This window comes from Lipotes vexillifer, unplaced genomic scaffold (genome assembly GCF_000442215.2).
Source record: "Lipotes vexillifer unplaced genomic scaffold, Lipotes_vexillifer_v1.1 scaffold149, whole genome shotgun sequence".
In the NCBI taxonomy this organism is placed as follows: Eukaryota; Metazoa; Chordata; class Mammalia; order Artiodactyla; family Lipotidae; genus Lipotes; species Lipotes vexillifer.
The window spans coordinates 1,800,670-1,815,830 of NW_006779962.1; the positions used below are offsets into that span (position 1 = coordinate 1,800,670).

A 15,161-nucleotide genomic window follows, 5' to 3' on the forward strand; every position below is an offset into this window, starting at 1 on the left:
ATCAATATGGCAGAATCTGTAAGTGTGGGCAACTAATGGGGCTAATTGACTAGTGCTGTTTCACAGCACCAGGCACTTGGAAGACTCCTTCATGTTTTGTTTTTATTTTTGTTGATGGTAAATAACTAACAAAGCATTGCAATTACAGATTTTGGTACGTCTTGAGTTTGTATGTGCTGGTGATTTACTTTACTGGGATTTGAAGGCCTTGCCATTGTCTGCCTTTTACAGTACATCTTGGGTTTGTTTTTTTTTTTTTTTTTTTACTCTGGGCTGAATTTTAACTTCTACTACTACCGGATTTATATCTGGGGCCAAATCCATGTAGGCTGGGCTATGGGAGCGATAAGTAACTGCTTCCAGCAGGATCCTGTGAAGCTTCAACAGCCTACCACAGGCTTATTGTAACATTGGTTACTATAAGAAGTGGCCTATATGTATTACAGAAAGAGGGCCTATGAAGGAGTCTCCCCCCGGCTTATAGACCTGTATTGTGGGATCCTCTTTCAGAAGTTGCAAACTGTCTTCCCTCTCTCAGGCCAAATGCAACAGTGTGTTGTTTGCTAGCATGGTTTTAAAAAATCTTGAATTTGATCTCTACCTGCATGAGCCTTTCTTTACATCAAAGGGAAGACTTGAGAGACTGGGCTATATCACTGCTGCCTCTCCTTGTGTGAACTTCATACATTCATATGTGCGTTTCCCTTGGTTCCCTTGATTTTTCCCACTTTATTGAGATATATTTCTCTTGTTCTTGTGCATTTTCAGCACCTCTTGGACAAAATGAATGAATACGTGGGCAAAGCCGCCTCTCGGTTATCCACCCTCTCGTTACTGGGCCACGTTGTGAGGCTGCAGCCGTCTTGGAAGCATAAGCTCTCTCAAGCACCTCTTTTGCCTTCTTTACTAAAATGTCTCAAGGTACAGTGTTTGTAAGGATTTGAACGAAATAGCTTTGTGAATATAATTTCTGAAATTCTGAGTACCTTAAAGCAAGCAAGCTAGATTTTAACTTTGAGAGTTTGAAAACTTCTGGACATTTGGTTTTTCTCGGATGTAACGTAGTCCAAAATTGGTACTTAGTAAGCTCTCAGTGCATCACTGTGACTATTGCAATATGTTTGGTCCAAGCAAATGTGGTAACATTTCGGTCAGATTGGTTGACATTATGCTGTTCCAGCCCTTTTTGATTTCATCGTTGTCTAGCCTTTCCTCCGTTGAAAACATACTGGTTTGTCTTGGGGGAATCCCCATATCTAAGTTCTCTTTTGGCTAATAGAAAAATGGCTGAAAGGCTCTTTCAGCTATTTAGGAGCATGTTCTGGTTGCAGCTGAGTTGCATTCTACGTTTTTGCACTAACCGTAGTGTGTTTTTCTACAGAGGGAGTCAAAACCTAAGTAGAACTTTGTGCTTTTAGTTTTGACCGTGGCTTGCTGAAATACTCAGCGTTATTTGCTTAGTCCATTTTAGTTCCTGGACTTGTTTCCTATCTATAAAATAAGGAAATGTGGTTAATATGAACTACCTGTACCTCACAGAGATATGACATGAAAATATCCAGTAGTGTTTGTGCCAGAATGGCAGTGCCTTTGGAGTCATCTGACACAGCACCATGCAAATTGATTTTTGTCTCTGCCAACAAGGGTAACTGTTTTAATCTCCCTAGAGGTGGATCTCAAGGAGTCATATTGGTAGGGTATCATAAAAATGTGCATTTAATGTTAAGGAAAAGCAGGAACAATTTTAACAATTTTGTTAAGTGAATGGATCGACGAAAATATAATCCGATTTTGAGGCGCACTGTTTAGTTCAGATTGCAAAATACTTATCTTTTCCGAAAAGATAAGCCTTGAAAATTACTTACGGACTGTTATTCAAACCTTCAGTAAGAATGTTTTGTTAACCAAAATTAGGGTTAAGTCCTTTTTACCCAAACTCATTATAGATTCTTGATTCTCCTACCGGTATTGTATGTTCTTCCTACTAGGTATCCGCCACAACAAATGGCTTGGTGCTTGCTGTAAAAGCTAAATATATTTAAAACTTTATTTCCAGACTCGTAGATTCCTTTTTTAGTAGGAATAATGAATGTCTTAGCCTGCATGGTAGTTCTTTTGATTAATATCTTGTTTCTTCAATCTGAATTCCAGTTACTTGGCAAACATTCATAATTTAATTATGGATCATGTGAGCTGCTGTAGCTAGTCTGAGTTGATTCATTATTCATTGGTTATTAAGTGTCTTCAATTAGTCTAAATTTATATGACTTGATATTTAAACTGTAGACATGGTCAGAGGTTACCATATCTTCTTTTATTTGCTGGTCTCTAAATATTGCTGTGAAGGTGAGCCATTAAGTAGACTTGTTAGTACTATACTAATTTCTTATTAAATTATACTTCTGTTTTAATCCTTTGAAAATAGTGAATGACTTGTCAATGTATAAGGTTCTTTTTAATTGACTTTTGAAAAGTAAGTATTTTATGATTTGGTTGAATGAACAAGAATAGCAGCGTTCTTTTGTTCTGTTAAAAAGCAGCTTCTTGTGCTTCCCTCCAAGGGCTATAAATAGCACATCCTAAGTCTCTGGGTTTGGGTGTCCCCACGCCCCGCTCAGGCCCCTACCCCAGATGAGTTTGGTGCGTCAGTATGGTCCCTGCAGACTTAGCGTGGCCGGGCTGGTCCCCAGTGGCTTTTGGTGGCGTCTGTTTCAGTGTTGTGCCCCCACCCTTAGGGGTAGGAGGGTGAGTCTGTGCTGGGCGTCTAACCTGTGACCCCTTGGTGTTAGAACCTCCAAGCGTGTGGATTCTAATGCTGCACCTGACAGGTGTTTCCTCTTTCTTGACCGTCCCTCCTGCAGGTGGACACCGACGCCATTGTCCTCACAACAGGGGCCTTAGTGTTGGTAACCGTGCTACCGATGATTCCACAGTCGGGGAAGCAGCACCTTCGTGATTTCTTTGATATTTTTGGCCGTCTTTCGTCATGGTGCCTGAAGAAACCAGGTAAAGATCTCCTTCTATACCTGTCATGCCCCACCAAGTGAGTGCTTTCATGATTGATTAACAGGTCATGTGCTGGAAGGGAAGGACTTGTAGCATTCTAAAGCTGAAATGGCTGGTTGTCACCAGCCAGATGAGGAAATACCTCAGGTACGTCCACCAGAGGCACAAATAAGAAGCATGACTGTTGGGACTTCACTGGTGGTCCAGTGGTTAAGACTCCATGCTTCCAGTGCAAGGGGTGCAGGTTCGATCCCTGGTCAGGGAACAAAGATCCCACATGCCGTGTGGCATGGCCAAAAAATTAAAAAAAAAAAAAGCAGCAGCACTACTGTTGAGATACCTTCCTTATTTTGTTGGCTTAAAAGGATTAGTTGTCAGAGAAACTGAGTGGTAGGTACAACTTCCTGATTTTCAGTAAACTAAAAAAAAGCTTCAATCTGTGTCATAGCAGTATAGGACTAAGCTTGTGGTACGTCTTTGTCTTCCTCTGCTGGTCTATAGTGACAGAACACAAGCTTCTGGTTCAGAGAACTTGTCCATCGTAAATGTTAGAGGAGCAGAGAGAAAGCAGCACGTCCTAATTAGTGTTCTAGTTTCCAATACAGTGGGGTTTTGTTTCATATCGACAGGTAGTACAGCTCTATCAAAATGATTCAGAAGCTATATAAACACGCGAAATTTGGAATCCTTTGGTCATCCCAGCATGAGATATTCGTGTTGAAAGAATGAAATGTGTCAGCCCTGGGAAATGGAATACTCTGGCTTCCTGTGCAGGATTAAGTGACAAGTCTGAGGCGCATATGGTGCCGGCTTGTCTCGTAGGCTTTTCCTGGGGATGTCCATTAATTTAGAGGAGCTTTATGTATACTGTGGACTTGGGGTTTCCCATAGGGTGTAGGTAACGCTAGATGAATTAAATTTTCTACTTCTCCCACTCTTAGCTCTTTAAGCTAATATCTGGGTGGTAGTTTTTCACTCTATAGTTACAAATCTGCATAGCTAAGACTACAAACTGATTTTAAAACATTCTCACACATTCGTTCCACAAATATATGAATGCCTCTTACGCATCAAGCCCAGTGCGAGGCACTAAGGGTACAGAGGTGAGTGAGTCAGTGCTGTTCTCAAGAGACGTGTACTGAGTAGGGCCGTGGAGGAGTATGATTACAGATTTCAGGGAGTACCGTTGTAAAGGCGGTTCAGTATTATGAGAATGTCTGGGGTCTTATTTTAGGGGTGACTGGAGAGGAGCGCAGAGATTAGATCAGTGTGAGCCTTTATGGGTCACTGTAAGTAGATGCGAGTTTATCCAGAGGCCATGGGGAGCCACTGATGGTTTTCAAACAGGGGTGTCCGGTGTGTTCAGATTTGGATTTTAGAAAACCTCTCTTACTTACTTAACTGTCTTTGGAGCAGGGTGGGAGCACACGTACGCAGAGTCACGCTGGCAGCCCTGTGCTCGTGTCTGTTTCACACACATCAGTCTTGTGTTCAGCTCGGTGACTCCTTTCAATGTTTTCTTTTTTAGGCCACGTAATGGAAATCTATCTCGTCCACCTCCACGCCAGCGTTTACGCTCTCTTCCATCGCCTGTATGGGATGTACCCTTGCAACTTTGTCTCCTTCCTACGTTCTCACTACAGTATGAAGGAGAACCTGGAGACTTTTGAAGAGGTGGTCAAGGTAAGTAGCAAAAACTCATTTATTTGCTACATAGCAACTGTGTAGATAGGCTGCATTTATAACTTTTGTATTAAATGATAGACAGGGAAATTTGAAAAGAAATTCAGCCTTCTCCCTGTGCTGCCCACTGCCCCCAGCCCTGGTAACCACTGATCTGTTTTTTGCCTTTATAGGACTTGCCTGTCCTGAACATTTCATTTATATGGAATGATATAATATGTGGTCTTTTGTTAATGGCTTCTTTCACTTAACATAATGTTTCGGGATTCATCCATGTTGTGGCATGTATCAATACTTCATTCCTTTTTATTGTCAAATAATATTTCGTTGTGTAGAAATACCATAGAAAGTTAAGCCTTTTATAACCTGTCAACCCAAACTCTTCTAGCCAATGATGGAGCATGTGCGAATTCACCCAGAATTAGTGACTGGATCCAAGGACCATGAACTGGACCCTCGAAGGTATAGAAACTGAACTAGTGACACAGAATTTTATAGGCTCACTTAAGAAATTGAAGATGTGACCTCGGAGATGTCCCTTCTGCGGTGTTGTTGGGGAAGACATGTTCTTCTCTTTATGGAATCATTCCATTTTAAAGGGCTTTTACAGTGAAAAAACACTTTGTATGTGTGAGTCTAAAGCATATTCCTCACAGACAGGATGGAGGAGGTTGCAGTGCAGGTACCCGCGCCGCAGAACTCCAGAAAGGCTCGCAGCTCAGTGTGATTGTGCAAGGCGGGCGCTGAGGTGTGGTTGGAACCAAGTGCACTGTGGAGAGTCTGGACGTCGAGTGGCCGGGCTCCCCGGGTCCCTTTCTCTGTCCTGCTTAGCCAGGCGACTGCCATCCTTCACGGGGCTTGGCAGAAGTGCCCAGGTTCCTTCTCTGGGGAAGTGGAGCCTGCAAGGCTCCTAATTTGAGGACGCCAAGCATGATGGAGGATGGAGCTGAGTCATGACTGGAAAGGTGGGACCAGGGTGAAATCCTACACACTGAGCTGTGAGAGGCTCAGCCCCTCCCCGCCGCTTCTCTCTGGCTGGCTGCCAGCCTCATGCTCCCCAGGCTGGGGATTGAAGCCTTCTGGGGGACAAGGGGTCCACGGGTATTGACATTGGAGGATCTCCCACTGGGAAAGGTGGCTCACTGCCTGATCCCCCTTCAGCAAATTTCATTTCTCTACGAGCCCTCCTTCTGCCACACGAACCTCAGGTTAAAGCAACTTGCTGTGAGATATATGTAGAGAAACAGCAAATGTGTAAGAAAAGTTTAGTAATAACACATGGATACTTGTGTAGCTACCACTTGGCTGAAAAAAATGGGACATTAACCTCCTCAATTGCAGCCATCTTTCTCCCTGTTCCATGTCTCACCTCAGAGGCACCTACTATTCTTGCTTTTATTTTAATCATTCTCTTTCTTTTCTTTATAGTTTGACCACATGTATTGTTTCATTTTGAAAAGCTAATTAGGAAGCAAAGTCTGGCCTTGGAAGAGGCCGTCTTGTCATCATGAGGTGAAGGTTCCCAGGAGGCGAGAGGAGGAACTGAGTGTCTGAGTCTTGGTTGGGTGTCCCCTTCCTTGAGAGTTTACAGGAGTCCCTTCCAGGGAAGTCGGTGGGCAAAGCCATGAACAAGTTCTGGGAAACATAAGGCTTCCTCTAGTCAGGGCATCTGGCGAGGCCAGATAGTGAGGGCCAGGGGCTGGATGTGCTGCCGAAATATGGCAGAGGGAGGGGACTGCTCTGTTTGTGCTCCTGAACTCACTGTGGCTGCTTCCAGGAATAGGTCAGAGCAGAATCATTCTGTGGGATGAAATGAATGTCCTCAGCTGATCCTGGCAGAGAAGGGAGAGTAGGAACTTCATTAGTGCATAACAAGACAAGCTCAGTACCAACAAGTTATCGTCACCTAGACACTCTGTCCCTCAGTTACAAAGAGGGTGTGGTGGCAGCAGAAACCTTAGAGATGGCCTGCAACACGCTTGTCTCCTGGCATGTCTGTTCTGATCTGACCAGGTTGTCTTCTGTGCCTCGTACACAGCTATCATCTTGTTCTCCTGGGGCTTCTCTGTGCCTCTCTCCTGTGCAGGTTCTCCCATTTCCTGTATCTCATGCCTTCTTTTTTGGGTTTTTTAAATATTTATTTATTTATTTAATTTTGGCTGTGTTGGGTCTTCGTTGCTGCACGCGGGCTTTCTCAAGTTGCGGTGAGCGGGGGCTACTCTTTGTTGTGGTGCACGGGCTTCACATTGCAGTGGCTGCTTCCTTCGTTGCGGGCTTAAGTAGTTGTCACGCGAGGGCTCTAGAGCGCAGGCTCAGTAGTTGTGGCACACGGGCTTAGCTGCTCCGTGGCATGCGGGATCTTCCCAGACCAGGGCTCAAACCCGTGTTCCCTGCACTGGCAGACGGATTCTTAACCACTGTACCACCAGGGAAGTCCTGGGTCATTCTTACATTCATGGAATATATCTTCTAGTAGCTTTTAGAGAAAGGATGTCATTTTCTATGTGGGTATAGATTTCTAGATTGGGAGTCATTCTCATTCAGCAATTTGAAGGCATTATTCCATTGCTGCCTTGCCTCCAATGCTGCTATTGAAATCAAAAGACATTTTGATTTCTGATCATCTGTGTTTACTGTCTTCTGTTTGTTCTTGTAATATTCTGAAATTTCCTAGTGATGTCCCTTGATATGAATGTGTTCTCATTGTCCAATCTGGAAGCTCCTATCTTTAAATTCTAGGAAATTTTCTTTAATTATTTGTGCTTGATTTCTTTTCCTTGACTGTCTCTGTCTTTCTTTCTGGAACTCTTAGTATTCTGCTTGGGACTTCCTGGAGCAGTTCTCTGCTTTTCTTTGCTCTCCTCTTCTCTTTAGGAAATATTCCTGAAGATTTCCTTGTCTTTAGCTCTTAATCTTTCTATTATAGTTTCATTTCTGCCATGTTTTCAGTAACTAAGAGCTCTTTTTAGTTCTCTGAATGCTCCTTTTTTATAGTAGCCTGTTTTTATTTCATGGATGCAGTCTCTCATGTCTTTGATAAGATTGATAGGTGTTTTTTTAAGGTTTTCATTTCGCTACATAATCTGTTTCCTTTAAACTGCTCTTTTGTTATTCTTTTTAAAAATTTGAGGCTTTCTGCAGAGATTGGTTTATATCTGGGTGAGGAGACTAAAAAGCTTTGCTTACAGGGATGGGGCTTGTTGACTTGTAGGTCGATCTGAGCATCTGTTGGAGATGCTGATGTCAGTATTGGTTTCCATTTGAGCTGGTCGGACTTTTTCAGGAAAGCGTCTTCCGATGTCTAGTCTGGCCAGGATTTGGCTACTCCTAGAGGGAAGAGGCTGCTTGGTGGGGAGAGGTTAGTGGTCCTGGCATTCAGAATGTACATGCTCACTTAATCCTCTTGTTTGAATAGTACTCGTGCCCTCAACCATTTCTGGAGTACCTCAGTCCCGATACTCTCTGTTTAACCTCCTCAGAGAATAATCTGGATTTCTGGTGAGAAAAGTGGGAGTGTAGAGTCAGAGACAGAGTCTCAGGGCTCTAACTGCTCCTCGGTAGGTTTTACCCTGTCTTACTGATTTTAGCTGCCCTCACCTACCTGTCACTCATCTCCAGAAGTACAGGTATACAGAAGTACTTGACGTATACAAATTCTTTAGCTTTTTAAGGGTTCTTCAGTATAAATCAGGTTGACTTTTAGCTTTGAAACATTGGCAGCTTAGGATTCTGCTTTCCTGGATTCACTGAGTCAGTCACCACTTGCCTATCTGCTTTCTAGTTTCAAAAACATGTGGTGCTGTTCTCTGTTTTCTCATTCTTCTCTTTCTTGTGGGTTTATATTTAAAAGGAAACAAATAAAGGAATCTTAAGGCTTGGTGGGGTTTGGGGAGAATCTACGATTGGATGTGTATGTCCAATCTGTGTTAACTCGGAAGCCTCCTGGATCAACTTACAGAGCCTCCTTCACCTTGGATAGATGGGTCATCTGGCCTTTGAAGGAAGTTCTAACACCAAAGATAAGAGACCAATGTAAAGAGAAAAAAAGGAGCTGGAAACAATGACAATACAGAGAGCAGAAGAAAACATCTACAGTAGCTACAGAGAGGAAGCATTTGTGCATAGATAAAGGTCAGGATGCCACAGAAGGGCACAGTCAGAGACTAAAGAAAGCACTGTTGAAAATGAAAAATGATAGCCAAAATAAACATTGCAGTAAAATAATTGAAAGGTACAGTTGGGAATATCTCCGAAAGCAGAATCAAAGGCTAGAGATGAGTAAAATGAAAGAAGAAATGTAAAATAATCAGTCCAGGAAGTCTAGTAAAGAAGTCTTTAAAGGGGAGGAGAAAACTTTGGTGGGGGAAGAAATTGTGAAAGAAATAACAGAAGAAAATTTCCAATACAAGTACAAATGATACAAGAAAATACAATAATACAAGAATTGAAGGACGTGAGTTTCCAGATTGAAGGTGCTTATCTAGTTCCCAGCACAGTCAATGAAAAAGAATGCTACTAAGCCTCAATATTGTGAAATTTCAGTACATCAGGGATAAATCTTTCAGAGAGAAAAAACCAAAACTATAAAGATGAGAAATCAGAATGAGGTTAGCTTCTGAAACATCTTCAAAATTGAGAGAAAAAAGGTTATCAGCTTAGAATTCTATACCCAGCCAAACTGCCTATCAAGTATGAGACATTTTTAGATATGCAAGGACTCAAATTTACCTCACATGTACCCTTCCTCAGTGAACCACTGGAGCATGTCTTCCACCAAAACGAGAGTAAAATCGAGGAAGACACAGAGTTCATGAAATGGGGGACCTGACTTAGGGTCTTGGTCAAGGGAAGTCTTGGTATGACACAGCAATGCTGAGAACAACCAGTGGGAGAGGGAGGGCTCCAGCAGGGAGCTCTTTAGGAGAGGGTGAATAATCCTGGTAGACTATTTGCATTTCATTATGAACAAATTATATTAGGCATTATTTCAGAACTGCTAGAGCCATATTAGGAAGGATTAGTAATAGACACATTAGAAGACTGAGGAAAAGGAACAACAACATTCAAACTCCAGGAGAAACTAGATTGAGCAGCAAAGGAAATACTGTAGTATATTCTTTGGCTCAGCCATGAGTGGTGCTTATCTAGTCATTATAATGAATTGTTCAAAATTAATTTTGAAACAACAAAACAATGATACACTGTTTTGAGAGCACTGGGGAGAAGGGAAAAGGATATACGGAAGTGACCTAAATCCTCTCCTACCATAAGGACCTTAATAGTTGATGTCTTGGGACATCCCTAGTGGTGCAGTGGTTAAGAGTCCACCTCCCAACGCAGGGGACACGGGTTCGAGCCCTAGTCTGGAAAGATCCCACAGGCTGCGGAGCAACTAAGCCCATGCGCCACAACTACTGAGCCTGTGCTCTAGAGCCCGCGAGCCACAGCTCCTGAGCCCGCGTGCCACAACTACTGAAGCCTGCACGCCTAGAGCCCATGCTCCGCAACAAGAAGCCACCGCAACAAGCAGCCCTTGCACTGCAACGAAGAGTAACCCCAGCTCGCCGCAACTAGAGGAAGCCTGTGTGCAGCAAGGAAGACCCAACACAGCCAAAAAACTAATTAATTAATTAATTTTAAAAAATATTTGATGTCTAAAAATTCAGACATCCGGAAATTTGAAGCATAGAAGTATGGAGGTAGGGTAACAATTCAGCTGGAAGCAGCTAAAATTGGAAGCTGCCCAGAAAGTTCCTTCATGCCCTTTGAGAGGTGTTCAGTCTCCTCTCTCACTCCTGGCCACCATTGATCTGCTGAAAGCATGCTTTTTCACGGTGGTATAATAATTTTTCTTCTGTAGAATCTACCTCTTTGGTTGGACCTTTCTTCTTTCTATTACAAGCTATGCTGAGTGTTGTTGTCCATCTTGATGTATGTCTATTTCCAGAGGCTAAATTCTTAGAAGTGGAACTCTGGATCACATAACAGGACTCTTTACAATTCTTCAAATATCCTCATGGGCTTTCTCTCAGTTTGAGACTTGCTGTGCTGTATTTCTGGTCTAGGGATGGATTAGAATCCTGAGGCTTTGATAGGAGACCTTAAGTCAGCCTCAGCTACCTGGCAGTTTCCAGGTCTCCCTCTTGTTTGATTACCTTTGTGCCAAAGGATAGTTTCCCCTGGTGACTGCTCTGCATAGTTTGTGTTTTCTTCTGAGGCTATGCCTGGTCTTTTGTTGATGGAATTTTTGTTTCGGATTAGTTTCTGATAACTTAATATAACCATTTTAAATAGGGAGGGTATAGGTTTGTAAAATGAATGGCCAATTCTTTATATCATAGTGCTGATTAGTACTTGGGCTGGCGCGGTTCTGCCTGTTCTTTGCTAGCCATAGTTCAGTGGCTGGCACTGAGTTAGCTCTTCAGTATTTGATGGTTTGAATAAATGGATTATAACGTGCACTTCTTGACTTTCGTTGCCTTTTACAGGTGGAAGAGATTAGAAACACATGATGTTGTCATAGAATGTGCCAAAATCTCTCTGGACCCTACAGAAGCCTCATATGAAGATGGCTATTCTGTGTCTCACCAAATCTCAGCCCGTTTTCCTCATCGTTCAGCCGACGTCACCGCCACCTCTTATGTTGACACACAGAATAGCTATGGTAAAAAGTGACTTTGGTACTTATCTACTTTACAACTTTGTCTCTAGAAAGCATTGTTTATTTTTGTTGAGTTTTTTTCCCTTTCCTAGAATAAGACTTAGGTCAGCTCCTAGGAACTGTTTCCCAAATATTTAAAATTTGAATTTGCCTCCATTTTCCCCTAAGTTTAATTTACAGTCCCATGTCCTTGATCTCCTTCTTGATAGTATGTCAACAGACTTGGGATGTGTCAACACTTAACAAAGAAAATGGATTAAAGGATTTGGCTTCTAGGCTCCAGCTCATAAAGGAATCTTAGATTTTTTTCAGACACTTTTAGTGAGGCCCTCTGGGCTGTCACATTGACAACAGTTTTGAATGAACCTGGACAATTCAGAATTGGATTCATGTAAAAGTCTAGGCTTATCTATAGGTAGCACCCAGCGAAGTTGTCATACAGGTTGTGCTTTTTCAAGTTATCCTAAAGCTTAACTAGACATCAAACCTTACTAAACTTTATTTCCAAAGGGTATTTAAAGAGGCTCTTGAATGATCAAATGGTCTCGAGGACCATTCTGTATCAGGATAATCTGAAGCCACGCACTGACGCCTGTGCTCTTCCCCTTCCATCGCAGGTGGTGCTACTCCTACCCCTCACTCCACTCCTCGGCTGATGTTGTTAAACACGCCAGGGCGGCTGCCTCAGACTCCGAGTTCCCTGTCGACACAGCTGTTAACTGAGCCGCCACAAGTATGGTGTCAAATAGTGTGCCTGCTTTCTTCTCTGCTTGCTGGTGAAGCTGACCATTTGGGTCAGGATTTAGCCTATGGTTGGGAAAATCTCTCACTGCTCATTTCAGGAGTTAGTTTTTAAGGATGCATGACATTTGCAAGAAAAGTTACTGTTGCCACTTGGGTTTCTCTTGGAGTCTAGACTTACAAAATGCAATGTGTCTCTTGATAAGGCTTTATTTTAATAAGATGCCTTTTTCCAGTTGAAAGGCTAAGTTTAAGATCATTGATCATGGACTTAAACCTCGGGAGGCGTAGCTATTCGTTCCTCATCGCTGACCTGCCTTATTAACTTCTAGGCTACTCTTTGGAGCCCATCTGTGGTTTGTGGGATGACCACTCCTCCAACTTCTCCTGGAAATGTCCCACCTGATTTGTCACACCCTTACAGTAAAGTCTTTGGTACAGCGGGTATGTATGTCTTAGGTTAGATTTGACTGGTTGGTTCGGGCCGGCCTTTTATGATAAGGAACTATCTCTTAGATCTAATAGGGAGTTTGAGAGCCATTTGTAGTAGTAAACCTATTTTTCACAATACAAACCCCTGGAGCTTTCAGAACACATAAAGTGAACCTAAAAAAAAAAAAAGACTGATCTACATCCCCAGAAAGTTAACTCTAGGAGCTTTCTTTGCAGTAATAGTTAAGCTGAAAAAAATTTGGCAGTTTTCCTAATTGTTTTACTTCCTCAAAGTGTGTATATTCTGCTCTTGTCTCTGAGCAGGTAGAAAAGGAACTCCTCTGGGAACCCCTGCAACCTCTCCTCCTCCAGCCCCACCCTGCCATTCGGACGACTACGTGCACATTTCACTCCCGCAGGCCATGGCCACAGCCCCCAAGAAGGTTTGCCTGGGCTCCTGTGCTGCCCTCCCCACCCCCCCGCCCAAGCACGGTGACGTGCTTCCAGCCTTACTTTGTGAAGCCTGTTATGGCAGATAGAAGTTTGACCTAAAATGTAATGGGTTTGAATCAGATCAATTCAAAACAGACCAACCCTATATGGCCTTTATTATGTTGAGGTAGAAAAAATAGACTAACCAGCAGCTCTCAGAGTGTGATCTGCTGACTGCAGGGGTCTCAAAACGCTTTAAGGGCATCTGCCAGGTCAGAACTACTTTCTTAGTAATACTAAGTGGTTATTCGCCCTTTTTACCACATTGGCACTTACACTCATGGCACAGAAACAACGGTGGGTAAAAGGGCTGCCCCTTAGTATAAATCAGACTCTCCTAGTAGGCATTGCATTCTTCTTCCTCGATGTGTTCTTTCAGTTTAACAGAAGAAAAGAAACAACAACAAAACAAACCTTGAGTATTCCATATAAAGAACGCATATGTTTAATATTGTTTGTGATGAAGTAGGAAACAGACATAAAGCACCTGAGTGCATACCAGTGTGTGGTGGCCACCACAAGCTCTTGTGCCATTATTTGAGTTAAGAGCTGAACTGGTTGCCTTTTTTTCATGGAGCAGCAGTTTTGTTTGAAAGAACAGCTGGTGACAAACGATGGTTACTCATGCCTGAGTGTCTGGCAGGCAGTTAGCTTCTTAGATGACAAACTGGGTCTGTCACTTCAAGATAAACAACTGACGGTATTTGTTGCCAGTGATAAAAAGGTGAAATTAGAATGTTAAAAAACTGATACCTGGCACCAAGAGCTTAATAGTTTCCCCAAGTCTTTTATGATGAGATTGAAAAGTCTTGGGAAGCTTGGTTAATAATTTGAGGTTTTGATATTGTATAATGAAATGTTGCCACACTTAGAAGATCTGCATAACTTGGTGACCCAGTATTCTACGTGCCCAGTGTATATGTTACAGAATCACACGTAGGTAAAAGACGCATTTGGGGGACAAGGCAGACCAGTGGATCTTGACACAGTGTGAAGAGTGAGTTGCCATGGTGTCAGATTCTGCACTGTAACTAACCTTGAAGAAATACCCCTTGTCAAGTTTTAGTGTAGTATCAAAGATGGCTATCCACAGTTATCTAAACAGTCTGTTTACTTTTCATAACTACTTAGCTGTGGGCCCTAGAGTTTTCTTCATACACTTGAGCCAGAATAGCCTAGCAGCAGAGCAGAGGCAGACATAAGAACCCAGCTTTCTTCCCCTAAGCCAGATACGAAAGGGATTGCAAAAATGTGAAACAGCTTGACGCTTCTCACTAAACTTATTTTTATTTATCATAAAAATATTATTTATGTTTACATGTATTGGGTCGTTTTTTTTTCGGCCGCGCCACACATCTTGTGGGATCTTAGTTCCCTGACCAGGGATTGAACCCGCGCCCTCAGCAGTGAAAGCCGGAGTCCTAACCACTGGACCTCCAGGGAATTCCTGGGTTTGTTATTTTTAAGTGAATTAATAATTTTAAAATTCTGTTTTAGTTTGTAACATGGTAACTATCAATAGGTATAACCACGTAAGCAAAGTCCTTGAGATTCTCAATAATTATTAAGAATAGGAAGGCATCCTGAGACCAAACAGTTTGAGAACCATGGGGCTAAACTTTAAACTCCTCTATAATATGCTAAAATTTTAGGTGTTTAGGATATTTCTCTAATATTAGAGAACATGTACACAATTTTCTGCCTTGTGATATAAATGGTACCTGTCTTTTCAGGAAGAGAGAACAGATTCTGCAAGGCCCTGTCTACACAGACAACACCATCTTCCGAATGACAGAGGATTAGGTAAGATCTCTGGGTAACAGTAGACCTTGCTTGATTCTTGATGGGTTATATGTGGAAACAGGGGAATTCTGGAACACCACAAATCACTGAAGCCCAGAGATAATGAAACATATAATTAATTCGTAAAGCCAGCCTCATAACAACAACCCCCAGAGGTTTTAAGTGCCTGTGTTTTGAGCTGGTTGAACTGTGGCGTTTTGAGCTGGTCGAACTGTGGCTTTATCTGTTCTCTGAGATGTTAAGAACAGAGAGTTGTATTTTCTGTGGGATTATTTTTTGGTACCTTTAGTTAGAGTATTGTAGTATTTTGGCTTTCTGTGGTAGCTTTCTGTCTTCAGCAGGG

The 15,161-nt window shown here is 42.5% G+C and overlaps 1 protein-coding gene across 2 annotated transcripts in view; it reads left to right on the forward strand.

Annotated features, from left to right (window-relative positions):
- The window catches only part of TSC1 (TSC complex subunit 1), a 44,641-nt gene that overhangs the window by 18,509 nt on the left and 10,971 nt on the right, over window positions 1-15,161 (forward strand). The window contains exons 5-13 of one of the 2 annotated variants that reach the window (XM_007453102.1): window positions 769-921; window positions 2,862-3,006; window positions 4,535-4,689; window positions 5,078-5,151; window positions 11,178-11,353; window positions 11,968-12,083; window positions 12,424-12,535; window positions 12,848-12,966; window positions 14,749-14,818. In XM_007453102.1, the coding sequence (XP_007453164.1) occupies window positions 769-921; window positions 2,862-3,006; window positions 4,535-4,689; window positions 5,078-5,151; window positions 11,178-11,353; window positions 11,968-12,083; window positions 12,424-12,535; window positions 12,848-12,966; window positions 14,749-14,818 (1,120 nt within the window). Of the gene's footprint in view, window positions 1-768; window positions 922-2,861; window positions 3,007-4,534; window positions 4,690-5,077; window positions 5,152-11,177; window positions 11,354-11,967; window positions 12,084-12,423; window positions 12,536-12,844; window positions 12,967-14,748; window positions 14,819-15,161 lie in introns of both variants that reach the window. The other variant, XM_007453103.1, reaches the window with a different exon arrangement.